This window comes from Xiphias gladius, chromosome 21 (genome assembly GCF_016859285.1).
Source record: "Xiphias gladius isolate SHS-SW01 ecotype Sanya breed wild chromosome 21, ASM1685928v1, whole genome shotgun sequence".
NCBI classification, from domain to species: domain Eukaryota; kingdom Metazoa; phylum Chordata; class Actinopteri; order Istiophoriformes; family Xiphiidae; genus Xiphias; species Xiphias gladius.
The window spans coordinates 23,029,753-23,051,004 of NC_053420.1; the positions used below are offsets into that span (position 1 = coordinate 23,029,753).

At 40.8% G+C, this 21,252-nt stretch overlaps 2 protein-coding genes and 2 long non-coding RNA genes across 6 annotated transcripts in view; 1 reads left to right on the forward strand and 3 right to left on the reverse strand.

Annotated features, from left to right (window-relative positions):
• LOC120807367 overlaps positions 1-21,252 on the reverse strand; it is a 245,226-nt gene that overhangs the window by 95,526 nt on the left and 128,448 nt on the right. The gene's annotated exons all lie outside the window — the stretch shown is intronic.
• On the reverse strand, positions 3,659-9,986 carry ubap1 (ubiquitin associated protein 1). Of its 2 annotated transcripts, none has more exons than XM_040159300.1 (7): positions 9,770-9,986; positions 6,684-6,730; positions 6,408-6,532; positions 5,280-6,104; positions 4,983-5,141; positions 4,275-4,376; positions 3,659-4,033 (listed from the first exon to the last, which is right to left on the reverse strand). In XM_040159300.1, exons 2-7 carry the CDS (start codon positions 6,721-6,723, stop codon positions 3,893-3,895), a joined length of 1,392 nt encoding a protein of 463 aa, XP_040015234.1. In that variant the 5' UTR covers positions 6,724-6,730; positions 9,770-9,986; the 3' UTR covers positions 3,659-3,892. The 2 variants fall into 2 exon arrangements, with proteins under 2 accessions (XP_040015234.1, XP_040015235.1); XM_040159301.1 differs by having other exon boundaries at positions 6,684-6,744.
• ube2r2 (ubiquitin-conjugating enzyme E2R 2) lies at positions 9,015-20,892 on the forward strand. 2 transcript variants are annotated; one of them, XM_040159314.1, is made up of 6 exons: positions 9,015-9,033; positions 12,501-12,690; positions 15,309-15,395; positions 15,541-15,638; positions 16,366-16,500; positions 16,654-20,892. In XM_040159314.1, exons 2-6 carry the CDS (start codon positions 12,514-12,516, stop codon positions 16,937-16,939), a joined length of 783 nt encoding a protein of 260 aa, XP_040015248.1. In that variant the 5' UTR covers positions 9,015-9,033; positions 12,501-12,513; the 3' UTR covers positions 16,940-20,892. The 2 variants fall into 2 exon arrangements, with proteins under 2 accessions (XP_040015248.1, XP_040015247.1); XM_040159313.1 differs by lacking the exon at positions 9,015-9,033 and adding an exon at positions 11,686-12,054.
• Positions 10,344-12,564, reverse strand: LOC120807369. The gene is made up of 3 exons (XR_005709813.1): positions 12,471-12,564; positions 11,550-11,692; positions 10,344-10,595 (listed from the first exon to the last, which is right to left on the reverse strand). It is a non-coding gene; the product is annotated as an uncharacterized LOC120807369 (long non-coding RNA).

Consider the following 21,252-nt stretch of genomic DNA (forward strand, 5'->3'; position numbering starts at 1 on the left):
ATCAACAAAAACAAGGTCGTACGTGAACGCGAACGTCATGCGTGCTCGTCCACGCGAAACGCGTGGGGCCGAGTCTTTCGTTTTTCCAACCCAGTTTAGATGAAACCACGCCTACGTCCGTATGACGAAGGCCAAGAAAGAACGACCGACGCTTTACCCCTAACCCTGATCACTGCGGAAGTGGGCATGGTTTCATCTAAACTGGGTTGGGAAAAAAAAAAAAATATATATATATAGGCCGTGAGGCCGTTTTAATTTCTCTCCGTTCATTTTATTTCAGTGATAAAATTGATGGTACGAGTAAATTATTTTATATTATAAATATTATTATACTATTGTGTAGGTTCAATCTACATAAATGTGCATTTATTAACTGTAGGCTTTTCATTTTTAATAGAATTTCATTCCGTATCTAAATACAACAAACTCTTAAACTATCAAAAGTTTGCGCTGTCTTCAATAATGTAGTTTTGTTATATGACTGATTCACAAAAATAATATTATTTTATTGGGCTGTGTTCTGTTATTTATCTCTTCGTATGTTTATGGTGTTGAACTGTTAACATTGAGGACTTCTAGAGGCAACCTGGGCGTTTCTGTAATCTCGATCTAAAGAGAAGAAATCATCATATTAATATTATCAATTCTCCTGACAGTGGGTTTACTGGATTTTGATGGCCGTGGTTTGCATGAGCACCAAAACACGGCTGACATGGAAATCTGAAATCACACAGGTGACTCTGCCATGTAGGACCTTACCTCTGATCCATCAACAGAAATTGAATTTGACTTTACAATTTTCTCAGTTTATTTACCTTGGTAAGCTCAGGCAGGCCAAATATGGCCTCTATTCTGTTGCATATTTGTCTTTTTTCTGCTGACTAGGCCTCACAGTTGGATGCTTCCAGTTGCTACTGACAATACCTGGTATCCGTATTGTTGCTGTCTTGTCAAATGAACAGAGAGAATAAAAATGCATTTGCTGTAGAAGAGAGAAAATGAGGAGAGAGGAAGTTGTATTTCCCCAACAGCTTTATGTAAGACATTTAATCTGTTGCGTCTATTCTTGAGAAAATAACCATTATCAAATTAAGCTCAAAAAGCAACACCAGCAACAACCAAGTCTCACCACTGAAAAAGTGTGCACATTTAATTGTGGATTTTCCAGATCTTTCAAGAGGAAATCAAACATTTTGCAAATCACATTTTAGGAGCTTGGGAATGAACACTCAGCTTGCCCACCTTTTATTATACCATAAGATCAATGTTCATTAGATTCGTTAGAGCCCAAAATTCTATGATGTGTTGACTGAAAATGGATCTGATATATAAACCCTTAAACTTGATCCCTTAAATAATGAGAACCTAGTTGCATTTCATCCCCTCACAACTAAAAGATCACAACAGAAATGGAAGAAGGCATTGATGGAGAAGGTCCAGAATCTGCTTTGCTGTACTCAGCCAAGCTTTTGTGGCTCTCAGAGGAGAGGCAAGTGGACATCATCTTGCTTTATGTATGATTAACAAAACCAGACTTTAGTTATGTATGGAGATAATACCACTTATGTGTTTGTCTGTAAGGTCATTTTCTTCTTTATCACAGTGAATCAAGACAGAGGTGCAAACCCTTATTTGCCAATCATAATATCAACCACATGCCAGACTTGCAATGTTGGCTGAAGTACAGATACTAGGTCTAACATGACGCCTTGCCTGTGTCATGTTATTTGCCAGCACCAGACATGCAATTGAAATGTACTAACACACAAAAAAAAAAAAAAAAAAAAAAAATGGACTTAAGGAAAGATTTGTAATGTGTGTCCCCTTCAGGATGCTTGGACAAACTTGCAAAGCAGCGTTTATTTACTGCAAGCATGTGCTCATCCTTCTGGTTTGAGTGGTACTGCACTATATATTCTGCAAACACTTGGTTGCTAATATTTTTATCAAACAAGTAAAATAACGTCTGTATTGGCAATAAACCCCAAAGGTTGCTCTAAAATAGACTGGTAGATAGAAATGTTCTATTTGCAATTGTGGAAAAGTCCTGGACCTACCTCAAGCTAAGTGCCAGTTCTCCCAAGTCACATTTTGCTAACTTTAAGCCCTTAATCTCTTAACATGCCTCTTACATTCCCCATCAGTACCACAGAGCTCAAGATTATGGAAATTTCTGCGAACTTTGCCCTGGCGCAGCTGAGCAGACATGCTTTCTAAACATATGTAGCATGGAACCCAGGAGGACCATTAACACGTACTATAAAAAATAAAGGATGCTGGCCTTCTTTTAAACAATGACACCCAACCAATATCTGGGAAAGTGATTTCGGCATGTTGTGACTGAACCTTTTTGAATTTGACATTTAAGACTGGAGATTCCAAAAAACCTAAAATTAAGATGAACTCTCATTTCATATTATACGTGAGAAAAAAGAAAGTGGACAAGTCAACAAATCAAAATCATGTTTCATTAGATTTTGTGGTATGAAATCCAATAACAAGAGAATAAATGATAGAAATCACTGAAATCACACCTTTTCTAGTTACATCCAAATTTCCAGCAAGGCTTTAAGACCTTTCCTTCCCTCCCAACCATTACTTGAGGCTCAAAATGCCAGTCACACAGTCAACAGTCACACAATATGAAATATCTCTATTGCACTGTGATGAGGCTGCAAAAACAACCCTCACTTACATTTTTAAACCACTCACTCTTTTCCAGTCTGCAAACAGAAGTCCATGACAGTTAAACACATCACTTTTGTAAGTTTACATATCTTACATAATCATATCAAACTCTTAATTTTTAAATGAAAGTGTCAGTGTACTATTTTAAATAAGTCGATAATTATGAACCGTTTGTGTGCCTGTGCAGTGTGAGACACCTCGGTGCCAGTGGGTTATGGGATATCTTAATATTTCCTACAGAGGAACTTTCCCCATCTCTCCCCACTCCTTTAACAGGCCATTCCAGTGCAGGTCAAAGAGCATACTGGGGCAGTAGTATCTCTTATGTTCTGAGTTATAATGACTAAGGATCTAATTATGCAGTTCCTAAAACAGAAAGCAAAGAAATGGAATCTTTAAAATGACGTGAAAAAAGTGCTCAAATGAACAGAAAAACAGTCGTGAATTAACAAAAGCATAAAAGGTGAACAGAACGTAGGTGCAGGGCACCAGAACAGAGAGGGCACTTCTTGAGAGTCAGTTCTCTGTCTGGTGACTGTGCCTTTGTTTTCTCTCTCTCTCTTTTTTTTAATTTTTTTTTTTTTTAATGTCAGGTGGTTCAGTTTGAATAGAGCCTCCTCAGGGCCCCCTTTCCCCTCCACCCTTTACCAGGTCTGCACTGAGCAGTGGAAGATGGCAGCTTAAATGTTTGGGGTTTTCAAGAGTTCAAACTGGTCTTTCTGTGATGCACTCACTGTCACCAGCTCCCCATTCGGTCCTGCAGTTAGATAAACACTTCCAAGCGGAAGCAAAAAACAGAGTGGCAACAAAACGCCACAGTCCAGTTCTTCCAGTTTCTCCTTTGCAGCTCGATCATTCTTTACATTCTTGAATAACCTAGCAGTACCAAACCCTGGAACCAGACCTCAGGATTTCATTAAAAAAAAACAAACAAAAAAAAAAAAAAACAAACAAAAAACAAAATACCGCCATGAAGAATTGTTAAACTTTGACCCCTCCACTCCAGGCACACAGTCTTTAAGAAGTGCTGAGACACAATACGTTTTAGCACAGAGAGAAATACAACTGATTCCCAGCTGTCCCTTCCATAGCCAAGGCAAGGACAGGACATGGTGTGATAGGGTAGGCAGAAGGAAAGGGGCTGTGTTGGGTGGTAGTGGGAGGCAAGCCCTGGGCTAGGCATTGTTTGGCTGGTTAGCTTGGCTCAGCTAGCTGCAGCACGAGCCATCAGGTCCTCTAGAGCCTTGTCCTGATCATTGTTGTGGACCAGCAGCACCTCTTTGATGGCATCCCGCTCAAATCCCATTTCGCCAAATCTTGACATTAGTTCAAGGAACTGCAAGGCCTGTGAAGGATGGAAAAAAAACAAAAAAACAATTAAAACTACTATACAGTATATCATATAATCTATTAATGTAATCTACAGATTTGGCTAAATTATTAATGGACAGGGTAATGTAGAGGTATCACACATATTTATTTAAGGCTGAACATTGTTTTCTAGCTTCCAGTGATGTGACTTATTAACATATAAACACATGCATGTTCTTGAAATGTTCAGTTACCTAAAGGCAAATTGTACAAACCTTCTCCTCTGAGCATTGGTACATCTCTAAACATTCCTCCACTGCACTTGCATCAAAGCCCCGCTCACACAGACGTCCAGATAAAATAAGATAATCCAGGACCTTGAACAAACAATAAATCCGAGTTTATTTGGTTCTGCTTTGAACATCATATTAATTAGGCTTAAATTAGGCATTACATAGACAACAAACAGAAGATCAATATGAAGTTTATAGTTTTCTTTTGTAAAAACAATAAAAATACGATATTCTGAATTGAAATCACATAATGTCAATGTTGTATGGGGTTCATATATCGCCCTCTTTATGCCGCATGTGGTTTAAATCTTATAGATTAGAGATGCCCAGTGCTAGTTCAGCATTTAAAACCAGCTTGTACAAATTAATTCTGGCATACCAACTCCATAAAACCTTTCATATTTTGCTTTTGTTTTACCGCATATCTACTGCTATGGCTACCATAATCATGTGACAATGGCTGGACAGGTCATATTGTTTAGTATTAGCTGTACAGATCACAGAAACTGATCTATTGCCACAACTTCTGAGACAGACAGTGTACTGCAAGAGCTTTATTTTAATTTAAGGCCATATTTACAGATGTAACACAATTACACAAGCACCCAAACATTGAACTGTTAAGCATATGGGACAGTGAATATGCTAGGAATTCAGATTTCTGTGCATTGGGGTGAGAGGGAGTCCCACCTGCTCCACGTTCTGCCCTTGTCTATGCATGGCTCGTAGGACACCCTCATAAGAGTAACCCATGCCTACAAGGGTTTCCACACACTGTCGCTCGCTGGGGGTCATGCTGAGCAGGGCTCCGCCACACGGCAGACCAGCAGGTCCTGACCCTGGGTTTACCTAGTGAAAAAACATGAGTGAATATCAATAATATTAATGACATTTCTTACTTACCATCTCTTAATCTGAATTGCTATACCACACACAAACTATATATACACAATTAGTCATATATGCAGTATTTGCTATTACACTCACCATTTTTGGTGTGCCAAACTTGGTGTGGCTGGGGGGCTCAGGGGCAACAATAACTTGGGCCTTGGGTATGGATGGGGGGCTGCCATTGGGTAGATTCTGTCGGGGAGCAGGGATGGGTACAGGGTGTGGGCTGTACCTCACTGGCTCTGGGTCACCAGAATCAGAGAGCTTGGGAAAAGTCAGAGAGCGGATATTACAGGGTCGGTCATCTGTGTCAAACCCCACTCTCCGAGGATGCCCAACCCTGTCCATGTCCAGCAAGGCAACCAATCCGTTGGGTTTGTGGGTAAAGCCTTGTTTGGCTGGGAGGCTGGTGTTGGTGCTGGGTGGAGATGGGCTGTTTCCACGTGATGCTGACCCTATCTGGGAGACCTCGGGTGGGGATACAGAGGGAGGAGGCTGAGGTTGGGGCTGGCTCTGGAGGATGTTCCTGAGCTCCTCCTTATCGTCCAAAGTTTTTAGCTCCAACTTGTCAAAGGGGTCCTCTTCCCGCTCAAAATCAGCTAAGTTGAGGCTGTGTAGCTGAGGAGTGCTAGGCTGGGTTTTCCTGGGGCCAAGGCTTGGGGCAGGCAGTGGAGTGAGGATGGCATTATGGCTCAGCCCTGCCAAGACGGGGTTCATCGCTGGTGGTGGAACGTCATTGTCTTCTGCAGCAGACCGGGGTTTTTTCCCTCCACCACCATCAATGTCCTGGGCCTTAGCCAAACACTCTCTGCTCTCTGCATCCCGCTTGGCTGCTGCTTCTTCTGCTCTGGCCTCTGCTGCTCTAGCCTCAGCCAGTTCAGCCCCCCACCGCATACTACGCCTCTCCAGAGAAAAGTCATACTGTTGAGATCGTAGTAAGAGGAAGAATGGAGTTGGTGTGCAAAGAGAGCAAATGGAGTTACAGACAAAAGGAGAATAGTTATGAGTATAACAGTCACATGATATCACAACTCCAGTTCAACAGATAAAACATCTTAAGAACTTGGACAACATAATTTTAATAAACTCAAAATTTGAAGTTGTTGTAATTTGTTAAAAAACCTCTAGTGCTTCATGCAGGTATGGTCAAAACCTAGCAACAAACGAAATAACTTCTGGGCACAAATTATCACTAAATTAACATGTCTGCTATACCTGGCTTACCTGTGTGTCCACCAGCAAAGAGCCACAGTCAGGTAGGCAGAAACCAACAGGCAGCCCCACTTTGGCAGGGCAGCGGAATTTTTCATTAATCTTGAAGGGAACGTCATCAAGGTAGCTGATGGGTCCTGTGTACCAATACAAAGTAAATGTAAGTTAGAAGAAGAGACACTCAAAGCCTCAGGCACCAGCAGCTCTTGAACCTGCACTTCACTCACAGCTCAAAACATCAGTGTAGTCAAACAGTGAGGCAGAGAAATATTAGACATAGGACCTCACCATTGTTGTATGCATCTGATCCAGACTTCCTCGCAGCCATTTAGAGACTGTGAAAACAGACCTGAGTACATAAGTTAGTGAACACCAAGGTTTTGTAATTTACAAAGAGAGTTGATAATTACAAACTATAGGTGAATGTATCATAAAAAACACGTCTTTCATTCAGCTCGCAAACTGGTCCTACAGAACACTTGTAATCAAAGCATAAGAGCAATGACACTTGATCACATGGTAGTGCGAATTTTCCCTTCTTCTCAAATTATAACTCTTCACTATCCCACTGGCTTTCTACATTATGCTGCTTTGCCTCTCAAGTCACATAATCCCATTAATTTGTCATGCTGATCAACAATGCCTGACAGTATCAACACAGAGACACCACTGTTTTCACATCTGCTGACACAGAACTTTTATCCGTGCTGGTGTAGACTCAGTAGGAAAACTGATCAATTTGATCCACTTACATAACTGAAAGGGCCTGATTTGTTAGTAAAAAGTTCTTAAAACTTCAGTAAGCTGAATAAACGCTGAATTAAATGCCTCACTGATATATGATCAGGTTGCTAGTACTGCCTACACCACTGCTAATTAACACCTAGCTCTATATCTCTTTGTTTTTGTGTGCTTGTTCATTTGATTAAATCCCAATCTCACCAATCCCCCATATGAGACTATGTCCATTTTTTTCCACAAAACAATCTCACACAAGCCAAGTGTACAGTACCCACCGAGCACAAAATTGTATCAAGACAGAAAAATGAATGCCTGTTGAAGAAATCTGAACATCTATCAAGCCAAAGAAAGACAATTTTTTTCAGGAATATGCGGGATCAAACTTTTACTCAAAAGGAAAGTTAATATTGGTCTTGTATTCACAGGACTGCACAGAGACGACCATGTCTACTGGACATTAAGGTGGGAAACAGGTTACTTACATATTAGTCATAAGAAACTGATAATCAAATAGTATAATGACTAATGCTCCGATTCAATTAGCTTATTTCGTAGTCTGTCTGCTCCCCAGTTTTCAGAAACTGCTTGAGGCAGCTTGAATCCCACTCTACTTCTCTCAGGCATGAAAATAGCCATAGATTCACTTATACTTACAGATGATCAGTTTGTCTTATTAGTAAGGATGGGCATGATTAGTCGACTATACGATTAAATGTTGATGCCCGCACTAGAAATACTAGTTGGTTAAACAAACTATTAATATTTTATTAATGTACAACGCCAGTTAACTGTTGCATCTAAGATGTTACGCAGCCGCCCCCCACTAGCTGGGGCTGTAGCCCCGGCAGATGCAGCCCTCCTTTTCCCATGCTAGGGCCAGACGTTGTAAACAAACAAGGTGGAAAGTGGAACAGATCAAATCTAGTAAAACCAGCGCGGTTTGGGAGTAGTTTTGATCTAGAAAATGAAAATAAGGTTGTACTTTGGCTGTGTCCGAATAAACTGGCATATAACCACTCGACTGGAGCGATGCGTAACCACATTCAGTACAAGCATGTGGACGCTAACCTGCAAGGAAAGAAAGCTGCTGATGCTAGCACTGCTAGCGTTAGCCACAGTAAGCAAAGCAATAAGTCATGCACTGTTTCCCATCAATTCCCTAGACTGTGGCAGCCCACCAGTCTAATTTATCCTGCCACAATTTCATAGTGAACCGAAAATATTTTTCATACTTATAATAACATAAAATATCTCAAATGTAGTGTTTTGCGCCATTGCTTCATTGTTGCTTAATTAATTCGCTTGCCCCCCCAACACACACACCCACACAACTGTGGCATAGCTGGACTGTGGACGACACCCCCCCCCCCAACGTATTCGTATTTTTATGTTTTTTTGTTTTTTTTTTAAATCACCAAAGAGACCAATTATGTGGATACAAGGACCCTAAAATCTGGCTGTATGATTAATCATGGCCAAACTGAGGTGGATCTTTAGCATGAAAGGTTCTAATAGCCTGTTACTGGACTTTAAAACCCTGTTATCAGTCTCAGCCTACTTGCATCAATAAGTAGGCAGAGCAATATTCCCTAATACTGGGAATACTGCTGTAATACACACCAATCTGCTGAATATTACCAGTGCTGGTCCAAAAAGGCCCCAGGCTCTTCAAAAGAGCGACCAGGGGTACACAAGTCAAACCTACAACTTTCAACACATCTGGGTGAAAATGCAACCTACAGGCGGGTTACATGTACTACACCGACTTGGGAACTGAACAAGTTCAGTAATTACACTTACCGCTAGAATACACGCTCTGTAACTAATCGTGTAGAAATGGGCCGAACTTGATCAGAAGGCATCTCTCTCTGTCAGATCTCCTCAGCCTTAACTAATGGTAATTTAGTAGTTACCCCATTGTTAGTAGTATACCGTATTTAGTATTTAGCCGTATTAAGTTGCTGTTCTCCGCAGCTTTTTTTTAACAACTTAGTACTCACGATTAGAGCACAGTTAAGACAAGTTCGTATTAAGGTTCCAGTGACAATCACAATAACACGGGATAACTCGGCAAGGTATTTGGTTAGCTGGATTCGGAGGTGCTAAGCTGATTTTAACCTAAAACGGTAACGAAAGGATCGCAGGGACTGTAGTTCATCATATTTCCCAGCAAGTTCACGTTAAAAACGGACATTTCAGGGCCCATGACTGTCACGTGTGGCTCGTAATCTTGCCAGTAGACGCACTGAGTTATTAAATATTCATTAGCAAGTATTACTCATGCTGTGATAGCGTTAATTACCAACAAGCTAAGCTACTACTATCTTTGGTTACTGCTAGCTCAAAGCGCTAACATTTAACATACCAGGACTTTTTGGCTAAGAAGTCAACGTCGGGAATGGCATTTGTTGGTATTAGCGAAATATTAAGGTGGAATCGAATTGACTCGCTGATATCCACCACTAGCTGCTGGCTAATGTTTTTTGGGGGAGGCTAGCGTCCATGCTAACACACTTAGCCTCGGCAGTGGCCTGGCTCTAATGTTATGTGCCTGGGTAAGACAGACTGCTGTCTCTGCTGCCACCGCCCCTGAAACAAAACTGAGCCCGCATGTAAACACACAGGCCTCTCACCTGTATCTGCTCCGTCTTGTTCTTTCGAAATCCAAACGACGTCTTGTCGAGGTAGCACTCAATTTTAAACTGTTCTCCGAACGAGTTTATTTATACTGAAATCGCGTTCCTGCTTCGGCGTAGGGTGCCATCTTGATTTGTCAAGCTCCCTTCCACTGGTTCCTGTCTGTCGTCACTGGCCTACATGACGTCAGAACATTGCAACACTACATCCAGCTGCGTGAGTCAAGGATGCTAGCACACTTTCAGGTACTGTTTTTAAAGAAAAGGCAGCGAAAACAGTGGTCCTCAGTTTTTAAATCCAGTCTTTATTATTTTTTTCTAGTATTTTAGGACTACAAAAAATGCATTTACAACTCCCTGAACTTCATGCATGAAAGGAAAATAAGCAGCATACACAAAACTCTTATTGAAGGAGCAGTACTGAGCAAAATACAAATCTAATCGAATGTAAAAAAAAGAAAGCACATACAAAGAAAAGTGGGTTCATTTAAACAAATCTGAATAAGCTTTTAATGAAAAGAGGTGTAGATTTCAATTAATTGATTTAAAAGCCCGGGATTGACAAAGTTTATTAATTTGTATTACATCTCTATGTGGTATTTGTTTGAAAAATGGAATGACAGCGATCCACGATAATGGTGGTGACGATGATAATTATAAGAACGAGAAAGTGAAATCCAGTCATTTAAAAGTTCAATCCACAGCTGACAGCCTGACCAAGTCTTGGAGCCCCTAAGATGTCTGATTATAAGAGTGAGTAACAGAGCAGCATCTTCTGCTCCCAATCTGGAACAAAAGTTTGCTGATTTATCTCCATGGCACTCTGAAAATGAGCATAGACACACTGACTAGGAGTCATCATTCCATTCATTTCTGAAATGAATGAAGTAATAGTGGTCGAATTTAAAACTGTGAATCTATCAAAAAAAAATTTCATTTAACTGTAAACTCTAATGAAAACATAAAAACACCTGTCTAGGATTTATTAGCTAGGGACATGCATTCCTTTGAGGGACTTAAAGTTCTACCTGCTGACATTTTAATGAATATTTGTGAATGTTCTAATTAGTCCATCTGTGTGTTATGATGATGATGATGATGATGACTAACTATAATCTATATGTGTATAATATGACTTATAGTGTATATGTAATTTTTTTCTTAGGTCTCTCTCGCGAAATGATTGCGATCTGAATTAAACTTACTGAATAAATGCAGCTTAACTAACTAAAAAGAGACATCTGATTGTGAAATATATTGAGATATGAATGACTTCCTAAAGTACCTGAAGTGGAAGTCATAGACTTTTTATTACAAATTCAAGCAATGTATTATCTCTGAACAAATCATAGACATAAGCCAAAAGTGAAGCAGCAGATGTTAATTGTTAGTTGTCAGACTCAATTTAAGGTTAAAACAACAATGTACCCAAGTCAAATAGAAGGAAACTGTAATTAGCTGTTATGATATTTTGCCGATCATAGAAGCGATGTCAATGGAAATACATGGAATTAGGTACATGGTATTTATTTTAAGGTTGGGGTTATGGTTGTTACGTTTAAAACATCTAAAACTGTGTTACATACATCTTAGTGAATCTCTTAAATCCTTTTTTATTTTTTATTTTGTTCAGCGTCGAGTGCGCGCACGTCACGTTAATACCCGTACGTGCTTTCCGTTCTGCAGACACGCGCAATGATAGCCGGAAGCATCGATGGGAGGAAAATAAAAATCGATTCAATCCACCTTAATTCGCGAGTGTAAATCTCTCACTTACTGTTCTTTTTGCGACCGTAGGCTCGTATTTATCAGCCGTCAGCACTGCCACTGTGCCGGGGGGGACGGCAGGGAGCAGGGAAGCGGCTCCATTTGAACGAAGTTGCTCGGTAGGGGTTTAGCTGACGTGTGGAGAAGTTGAGTCTGCCAGAGAGCAGATAAACAAACACAAACAGGCAGGGATCAGCTGAGCGCCTGTCCGAACCGAACCAGCAGCACGGAGGGATGTCAGGGAGAGCGGGGTTCCTCTCTTGAGCCCAAGAATGATCCACAGGAGACCGTGACTTAGACTGATACTAGCTCCATGTCAACTGTCAACACTGGCACACAAAGAATTTCGGAAGCACAACACGAGGACCAGCCATAGGCTTTAGCAGAGAACCCTCTGCTCCTGTCACTGTCTCTTTCTCAAGACATAGCTAGGCTAGCATGGGCAGCCAATGAGTTTACCTTCCAGTTTTCAGCTGTAACGAAACGAATACACATTACAGTGCAAGGAGACAGAGGTAAACACTTTTCATTAACTTTGCTTTTCCCCCATAAAGGGCCTTCGAACTAAATCACTGACCTGAGCTAGCTTGACAGGCCATATATCCTTTTTGTGTTTGAATTCTTTATGTGTGGTTCAGTTTACCAGCAGGTCTGTTATCTGTTCAGGTTTTTCTGTTTTGTTTTTTTTTTGATTTTTTGTTTTGTCTAAGCGTTGTCTAGAAAGACTAATGTCAATACAAACAAAGCTAACATATTGTAGGTATTTGCTGCAGAGTCAATTGTTATCATGAAATGAGAAAAACATTTAATTTAAATAGAATCCTGACAATATCATTAAGCCCATATTTTTTCTCTCCTCTCAACAACCACCCCCACCCCCACCCCCCTACCCCCACACACACACCCCTCACAAACACACACACACACCCACCTTTCACTGATCTGTGGTCACTGGTGTCAGAAGTGGGATTAACATGGCCCACCAGGCAACCCCTAGTTCCCAGAAGGCCCTGATGATGGAGCTGAAGTCTCTGCAGGACCAGCCGGTGGAGGGCTTCCGCATCACTCTGGTGGAGGAGTCTGACCTCTACAACTGGGAAGTGGCCATCTTCGGGCCCCCGAACACCCTATATGAGGGAGGCTACTTCAAGGTGGGACAAAATTTTCTAAAATCTAATTATGAATTCAGAAAAGTCCAAATTCGGCAATGTGTTTATATTAGGGGACACCTCCATGATTCTAATTTAGATCCGGCAGCAACAGATTATCAGTTTATCGTGCAGCTGTGTTCCTGGGCAAGTTTTTGTTCCAAAGTAGGATATACACTCAGTGGCTCATAGTGTTTATAATGTTCAGTTTTCGGTCACACTGTCAGAAATGTGTAAATTCAGTTATATGCTTATTACTGAGGTCCTGGTCAAACGTGGTGTTGTCCTGGTTTACATTATATCGAGAGGTGTTATATAATTTTTGTCCTTCCCATTTACACACATTAGGGGGGCAGAATATTAGAAACCCCTCCGAACATAATGCCAGTTCAGTGGAACACCAGTGCTAACAGTGACCTCAGTGTATAGTTGAATTAACACCTCAATGACGGTGTCAAAAAACAAACCTGAACCATATAACCTTCACAATGGTAGTATTTATGGCAGAGCTGTTGTATTGGATTACACTAGATTAATTTCAGACATACTTGAATTTGTATTCTTAAAGTCCTTTCCTGCAGTCGTTTCTTTCTTTTTTTTTTATTTTCTCCCCTGCCCCTCCATTCTTGTCCAGCCTTCTCCCCCCTCAGTGTATGATGGTTGTGCTTCAGATGGCTATTTTTAGCTATGAGACCGATATAAACGGCACCTCAGCACAGAGAAAGAGTAACAGAGAAGGGCATAATGAGACTCATCTTCCTTTCTTTCATGTCACTTATTTACTGAATCGTTTAGAATAAGCAGTACAGTAAGAGCCTGCATTCAAGTTGGGGCAATGCAGATGATGCTGTAGCCTACCAGGAATGCCAAAATAATACAGAGCAGGTGGTGCCATCTACTCTTGCAGACGGCCAATGTTGATTGCCATATGTTTAGCCTTTACAGTGACATCCCTGTGTTATCTATTGTCACGTCAAGTCAAATCAGTTTTATTTAGAAAAACAAGTTTGTTTCAGAGGGTTTTTACACTCTGTACAACATGTTAAAGTACGCCCCCTATCCTTAGACCCTGGGGTGAGATGGGGAAAAACTCCACACAAAAAAATAAGCCTGAATAGGAAAAAAATGTGAGACACCTCAAAGCAACGGAGGAGGATCCATCTTTGAGCGCAGTTAGACATGAAGTGACGTTAAACCCTGGACAGGTTTCCAGTCTCTTATACAGCTAACAAATTTAGACAAACAAGCACATTCACGGGTATTTAGAGTGTCTAATGAAGCTAACCAGTGTGCTTTCATATGAGAGGCCCCAGCCTGCTGACACTTTCAAACCCAGGACTTTCTTGCTTTGAGGCAAATATGCTTGCCCCTGAACCACTGTGACACCCACATTATTACATTCATAAACAATATTTTTAATGCTGATCTGTTGAGTCTGGTACACTACAGAAAGAAAAGCCTTGACAGTTACTGATACCTCGGTTCAGGTGTAAATGCCCTGCATTTACTGAAATGCTGGTGGAAAAGATTTACTAGTGTAACTGTGTTACTTTGTTTCTGATGCTGAACTGCATGGCTCCTGTAGTGCAGTGGGTTAAAAAACATACCATGCATAGTCATGCATTTGGGACAGGGACAAGATGTTTTGGTATGGTAACAGATAGAAATTGGACATCGAAGCTTATGCCAGTGTGCCGTGACATCTGTGTTTTTAATGCGCCGAGGCTGCAGTAGTGTAGTGACTAGTTGTGGAGTAGTGATAGTCCTATCTGAGTGGCAGCAGTTCAGGGCTGGGGTGGTGTTACGCACACCCGAGCCCACAAGCCTTTCACCTAGATAATTGCGCAATACTTTGGCAAGAAAACACAAAAACAGAAGCCCCCTAATATTTATCCGGTAGTGTCTAGCCCTGTTAAACTTTGATAGGAATTACTGATAACAAAGTTGTCACCTGCTTCACAGTGTTATTGTAGGCATGGCTGAACATTTCAGATATTTCTTTGTCGTGAACTATTTCAAATGAAAGGGTAAAGGAGGCCACTTTGTGGTTGAATTCTTGTTCTTAATCAACATGTGAGGCTAGAAAAGTCAGTCAAGAGAGGGCTTATTTTTATTGCGATATTGCAGTTGGACTTGAACAGTGAACAGAATCCAGTCTAGATAGGTTTGATCTCGCCAATCTACATATCTAATATCTAATCTAACTCTACCATTGTTTAGCTTAAAGCAGCTGTTCTCAACCTTTCTGTTTTCTGAAGCTTAAAATGAAGTTAATGTTTACTCGCTTCTCCTTGAGAAGTCTGCAAAAGGTTGCTCTTTAAAGCCGTTTCACTTCATTTTTTTTGTTTGAGGAAGGATGAAGGAATAAAATAATTTGTCTCACTAGAGAAAGCATGTGTTTCACAGTTTACAAACATATGTGTTTTTGGTTTATCTGGATATATGAAATGTATTTTTTCACATTCAACATATCACTTTGCTACACCAGTGATACCTCCAAAGTATCAACTCACATCTCCCTGGGGTCTTAGGCTTGAAGGACTTAAACTAAGCATAATGAAAGTCAAACTTGGTTCTCTGTAAAACACATTTTAACTGCCAGCCTCTGTTTGTTCTCCCAGGCTCACATCAAGTTTCCAGTTGACTACCCGTACTCCCCACCAACCTTCCGTTTCCTCACCAAGATGTGGCACCCCAACATTTACGAGGTGCAACATTTCGTGTGTGTCATTAAATGTTTTCACACAATTTCTGTGGCCATTATCATGCCAGTTTGGCATTTATATCATTTATAAAGTGGAGGCCATTCATCATTTAAAGGTTATGTCGTCACTTACTTTGTTCTCTCTCCAGAACGGAGATGTGTGTATCTCCATCCTGCACCCTCCTGTTGATGACCCTCAGAGCGGGGAGTTGCCCTCTGAAAGGTGGAACCCCACCCAGAACGTCAGGTAATTTCTGCCACACAACTTCTGCATCTGTATGCGCTTGAATCCATTCTAAAATATAGACATGTTATCTAGATTGTCTTTTCATAGCTTTCTTATTGTGAATATATATATGTGGATATTCATTTAAGTTCTGGTTTTTAAGTATGATAGACTCCATTTAAAAAAATTGTGCTCAGTAATGTCATACTGTCCTTCGTACTAAATTGGAATTCTCGATTATAGAATATAGGATAAGAAAGGTGAGGTAGAGGACCTGCCATGCCCGTCCACAAAAAGAGGAAATTTAGAAAAAATGAAAAATATGAAATGTGATGTACATACAGTACAGCATAATTCAGTAATTCTGCAAATCAAGAAATGGTGTAAATTAACAGTTCACTTTTAGTATTCCTTTGTTCTGTGTTACCTCTAAAGAAGAAGAGACTACTGCAGGGCAGCTTTCAGTAGTTCTTTTAAATATGAATTAAATTGAAATTAGCAAGATACATATTATTCAAGAGTAGAGATTAAGTGCTGAGTCTGTATTTGAAAATCTGAGCAGATTGGATGGATTTGCATGTAACTGAGCTGCAAGGAGAAAGAGGTCTGGTAACGCCTCTGTCTAAGCTGGGATAGATTCTGCAGAGCTTTTTTTTTTTTTTTTTTCGTACAACAACAGGATCTGATATTGGCGTGTCCTCGTTTTCTGTTTGTCTGTGGCTCTGTGTGCTGTTTTTTTCATGATCAGGACCATCCTGCTTAGTGTGATCTCACTGCTCAATGAGCCCAACACGTTCTCTCCAGCCAATGTGGATGCCTCCGTCATGTTTCGCAAGTGGAGGGACAGCAAAGGCAAGGACAAGGAGTATGCAGAGATTATCAGGTAATAAACCATATCCATGTACAGACAAATGTACACTGTGCTTACACCAACAAACGACAGTATTTTGCTGTCCTGCAGTCAGCCACGGAAAAGGTTCATAATTTGGAAATAACCTTAAATAGCTACTTTAATCTCGTGCCTTTTGGCCCACAGGAAGCAGGTGATGTCGACAGCGGCAGAGGCTGATCGCGACGGCGTGAAGGTGCCGACCACACTTGCGGAGTACTGCGTCCAGACCAGGGTTCCCTCCCAGGACAGCAGTTCAGACCTTCTCTATGACGACCTCTACGACGACGACATGGAGGAGGAGGATGAGGAGGAAGACGAGAGCGAGATGGAGTCTGTAGGCGAAGCCGGGGGGATCAGCGCAGTGGAAGACGGTGGGACGTCCACCAGACGTTACGACAACCAGGACGACTCTGGCAATGAAGACTCATGATGATCTGGATGATAACTCAACTCCTCCCTGCCAACTCCCTTACCGCCCTCCTTCCTTTATGTGTTGCGTTACAATTTTGTGTGTGTGTATGCGTGTGTGCGTGTGTGTCTGTTTGCACATGAAGTGGGGTCAAAAGTCTACTGCCAAAAACTTTTCATCATTTATTAAACTAATACTAATGATTGGTCAAATAATAGTTCTCAAATGCTACTACATACGTTTTCAGCTACAGTTTGTTGGTACTGTTTTCACTGAAAGTCAGATTTGGTGTTTCCACCATTTGCCTTAATTACAGCTTGCACTCTGTCCAGCATGAAATGTTTTTCAGAGTTTGAGAATTTAAATTATTCCGGCGCTGTTTGAGAGAACGCTGAGAGTGTTTTTGGTGTTGCGTCACATTTCACGTTTTTAAATGTTCCCATTGAGGTTGAGGATCCATCTTGTGCCACACTGCTTTAAACCAGAAATTACGTTATGGCTTCTGCCGAGTAGAGCACTATTAGTCTATGGTCAGTGAGTGATCAATCATGTGCAAGTTACAGACTCCGGACAAGGCAAAACATTCTCATTCCTGATTATTTCCATCACCATGTTCAACTCTCCATTTTAAATCCCTGTTGTATTACTCTCTCATACGAGCAACACTTCACATACTGTACTGTTTCAACAGTGAAATTTCAGTTTTGTTAAGTCCATACTACACCATTAGACTTGTTTTGATAGTAAAGAAATGGTTTGATAACTGCTACACTTTGTTGGTCTTTGAACTGTGGTTTGTCAGCTGGACTAGGACTTTTTTTGTTGTGTTGTCTTTGCATCCTGGATGCAGATGCAGTTCTGTCTCATAAAGATGCTTTTTTTCTACCGTGGTGCCATCTCTAGATCTGTCTGGTCCCCTTCTGGATGAAAACATTTTAAAATTTTTAAAAATCTTTCCAGCCTTTCAATCAGAGTCCTTTTTTTTATGTTCAGGCATTAGCAGCAGTAGTAACAGTAAGAGTTGGTTATTAATAGAAATACCACAATAATTAACATCATGTAGGAGCATACATGTGGTAATATATGATTTATACTGTATTCATGGTGAGGCAATAATTTTAGAGAATCTTGCTATTACATATACCAGTAATTAATTCTAAGCATTTCCCAAAGAAAAAAATCACGTCTCATTTCTAAATAATGTATTTTTTTATTTAAAACCATCTGCAAAGGAAAAAACGTCTCTTAGTTTTGATAAATGATGAAAACAAACAGTCCTTGTGGTGGTCAATTGAACCCCACTGTGGCTGGCCGGCTCTTCGTCTGCTGGCCCGTGTCGGATTGTATGGTTTTGTGTTAAAAGACCGGCTCTACTCAACATGTCTTCACTTGTTGCTGTTTTTTTATGTACTTCTCTTGTTCAATCGGTTGACATTCTGTCCCCCCTGACTCGTCCCTTGTATTCTCTGGGATGGCTCAGACAGTCTGGCTAATGGACACTTTGCTGTTTGGCTCATTAACCAGATGACGAACTGACCAGCTTGACTCGTCACTGTCCATCACTGTGTCCCGTGGCAGAATATCTCTGTCCCTTTCACGCCTGTCTGTTTGACTTTGATGCAATCAACTTAAACTTGCAAAACACAGGCTCTGCTGTGACTCCGCCCTCTTGGACCCACCTTCAGTAGTGTTCATCACAACTGCCCCCTCATGACTGCTCAAAGCAGCGTCATTTGTTTTGGGGTGAACAAGGTTAAGACCTTTTCTCACATCGCCTCCTACACCTCTCTCTGCCTCTTAAACCTCAGGGCCTCAATAGACTTTTACTGCGAGAAAAATACAGTCAAAGAGAAACTTAATACACAAACTGCTCCTCACCTCCACCTCTTTTTCTAATTTTCTGCATTACCGGGTGTTATTAGAGGGCAGAGAGTGTACTGAAAGTCTCCAATCCCCTCGCCAGCGTGTTTACACGTGACTGAGTGTTGCTGTTGGTCTTGATAAGGGTCCTTTAAGTTGTTTTCTTCTTGGTAGGCTAGAGTCAAATTTTTAAAAAAAAATTAAATACAGCTGTGGGGACTTTGTCCTCAAGGCAGTGCTCGCATTATGTTGCAATAGATGTGAAAATGTTACGTTTTGCGCTGTGACTCCGATTCATGCTTAAACGCAACTTCGTGAAAATTGGACGTTGTTACTGTGCTACACCACATCCAGAGTCTGTTGTTCGACAGGGACAAAATCAACATGCAGCTTAGCTACACATTTGAATTTGAATGAATATGACACTGATTGCCTGTTGTCTGTGTGTGGGGGTGTGTATATCTACATTTACTATTCATCTATTGACTGAGATGTCAGGGTTTTTCTTGTTCCTGTCTTAGTGGAATCGGTGCAAAGGTTTGTCACAAAAGTGAGTTTGCCCAAATGACCTTTTGGTCTTTGTCCAGTGGAGAAAACATTCAGTGTGTTTGCACTGCGTTCTAGGGTTGTTTTGGGAGACGTGACCTGGCTGAGGATTTGACTGATTTTAAAAAATTGAAAAAAAAACACACCCTCTGAGTATTAAACTTCTGAACACACTGAACAGCATAATGTGACTAATATTACTTTTACGGCATCAAGTAAACCACACGTTTGAGCTGTGCGTCACAGTTGTGGAATTGAATCTGTTGCCCTGTTCAACAGAGTGGAGTGCTGGGGCAAACCTTTTATTCACATGGCTGGATTTTATGCCAAGGAAATCAAGTACAGCCCCACAACCACTCATTTTAAAGACTATGGAGCAATGGATGCATGTATTGGATTTAACGCTGTTTGAATAAACTCTTTAAAGAGATTCCTTTTGGATTTTAATGTGAAGCCAAAGGAGTGAAACATTTTCTCCGAGTCCTGTGCTTTGGCGGCTCACAAAGACCGGATTCTGTTGAGGACGGGGAGAGGAAATCCACTCCTGAACCAGATCTTAAATGGATTTGATATCAAGGCACAACAGGAAGTGGATTGATGCCAGAGATTCTGAACTTTTATCGATGTGGTCCCCACTTTTTGCCCATTCCTGACCATATAGAGAAGTCAAATAATAGTCAGTAACAGAAAGTACCAATCTAATGTGTGCCTGTCAGAGGAATAGTTTGACATTTGGGGAAATACACTAACTTGCTTTCTAGAGTTAGATGGGAATAGCAATACCACTCTTCATGTCTGTCTGTTAAATATGAAGCTAAGACCAGCAGCTGGTTAGCTTAGCTTAGCACAAAGACTGGAAACAGCTAGTCCGGTTGTGTCCAGCATTAACAAAATCTGCCTGCAAGTGACTTTTAAACTGACCAATTGACACATTATATCTCATTTGTTTAATCTGTACAAAAATTATACAGTGTAAAAACAACAATTTGTCATTTTACCGGGATTATATGCTAAACTATTTCTTGGCTGGGAGTAGTAACTTCCTGGAGTCTCCACTGTTAACCAGGCAAGTGCTTACAGCCAAAAAAATAGTGCACCACGTAAACTGCCATAAAACAACTTGATGTACCATGTTAACGAGCATGTTGGTGAGCTTTTGAGGTCCTGGTAGGCTGATTTTGGTACCATAGCACAGAGCCAAGAGAGCCTTTTCTCCAGTCTTTCCCTCAGTCTCTACTAGTCTTCATGCTAAGCTAAGCTAACCAGCTACTGGCTGTAGCTTTATATTTAACAGACAGCCATCAGAGTGGTATCAATCTTCTCATTTAACTGTGTGCCAGAAAGTGAATAAGCATATTTTTCAAAATATTGAACTATTCTACTATTTACTATTTAAATAAGAAGCTACAGCCAGAAGCCGATTAGATTAGGTTATCACGAGACTGGAATAGGGCAAACAGCTAGACTGCATCTGTCCAAAGGTAACAAAATCCACCTACCAGCACCTTTTCGCTCAATAATGAGCACATTAAAGATGTTTAAAAAAAAAAAAAAAAAAAAAAAAAAAAGTAACATAAAAATGACAGGTTTAATGTTTTAACAGGGATTATGTGCCAGGCTATTTCTTGGCCAGGAGCTGTGAGTTTCTGAAGTCTCCCTTTTCACAGAACCGAGCCAGTTGTTTCCCTCTGTTTCCAGGATTTGTGCTAAGGTAACTGGCTGCTGACAGTGGCTTCATATTTAACAGCCATACACGAGAGTGGTATCAATCTTTTCATCTAACTCTCAGCAAGCAAGCAATTAAGCGCATCTCCCAAAATGTCGAAATTATTGCTTTTAAAGCCAAATTTCTGCCACCTGTTGCAAATTAAAAATCCGAGTCCGCATTATTGTTTTAGTTAGTGTAAAGTCTAGGTGTAGTTTAGCCC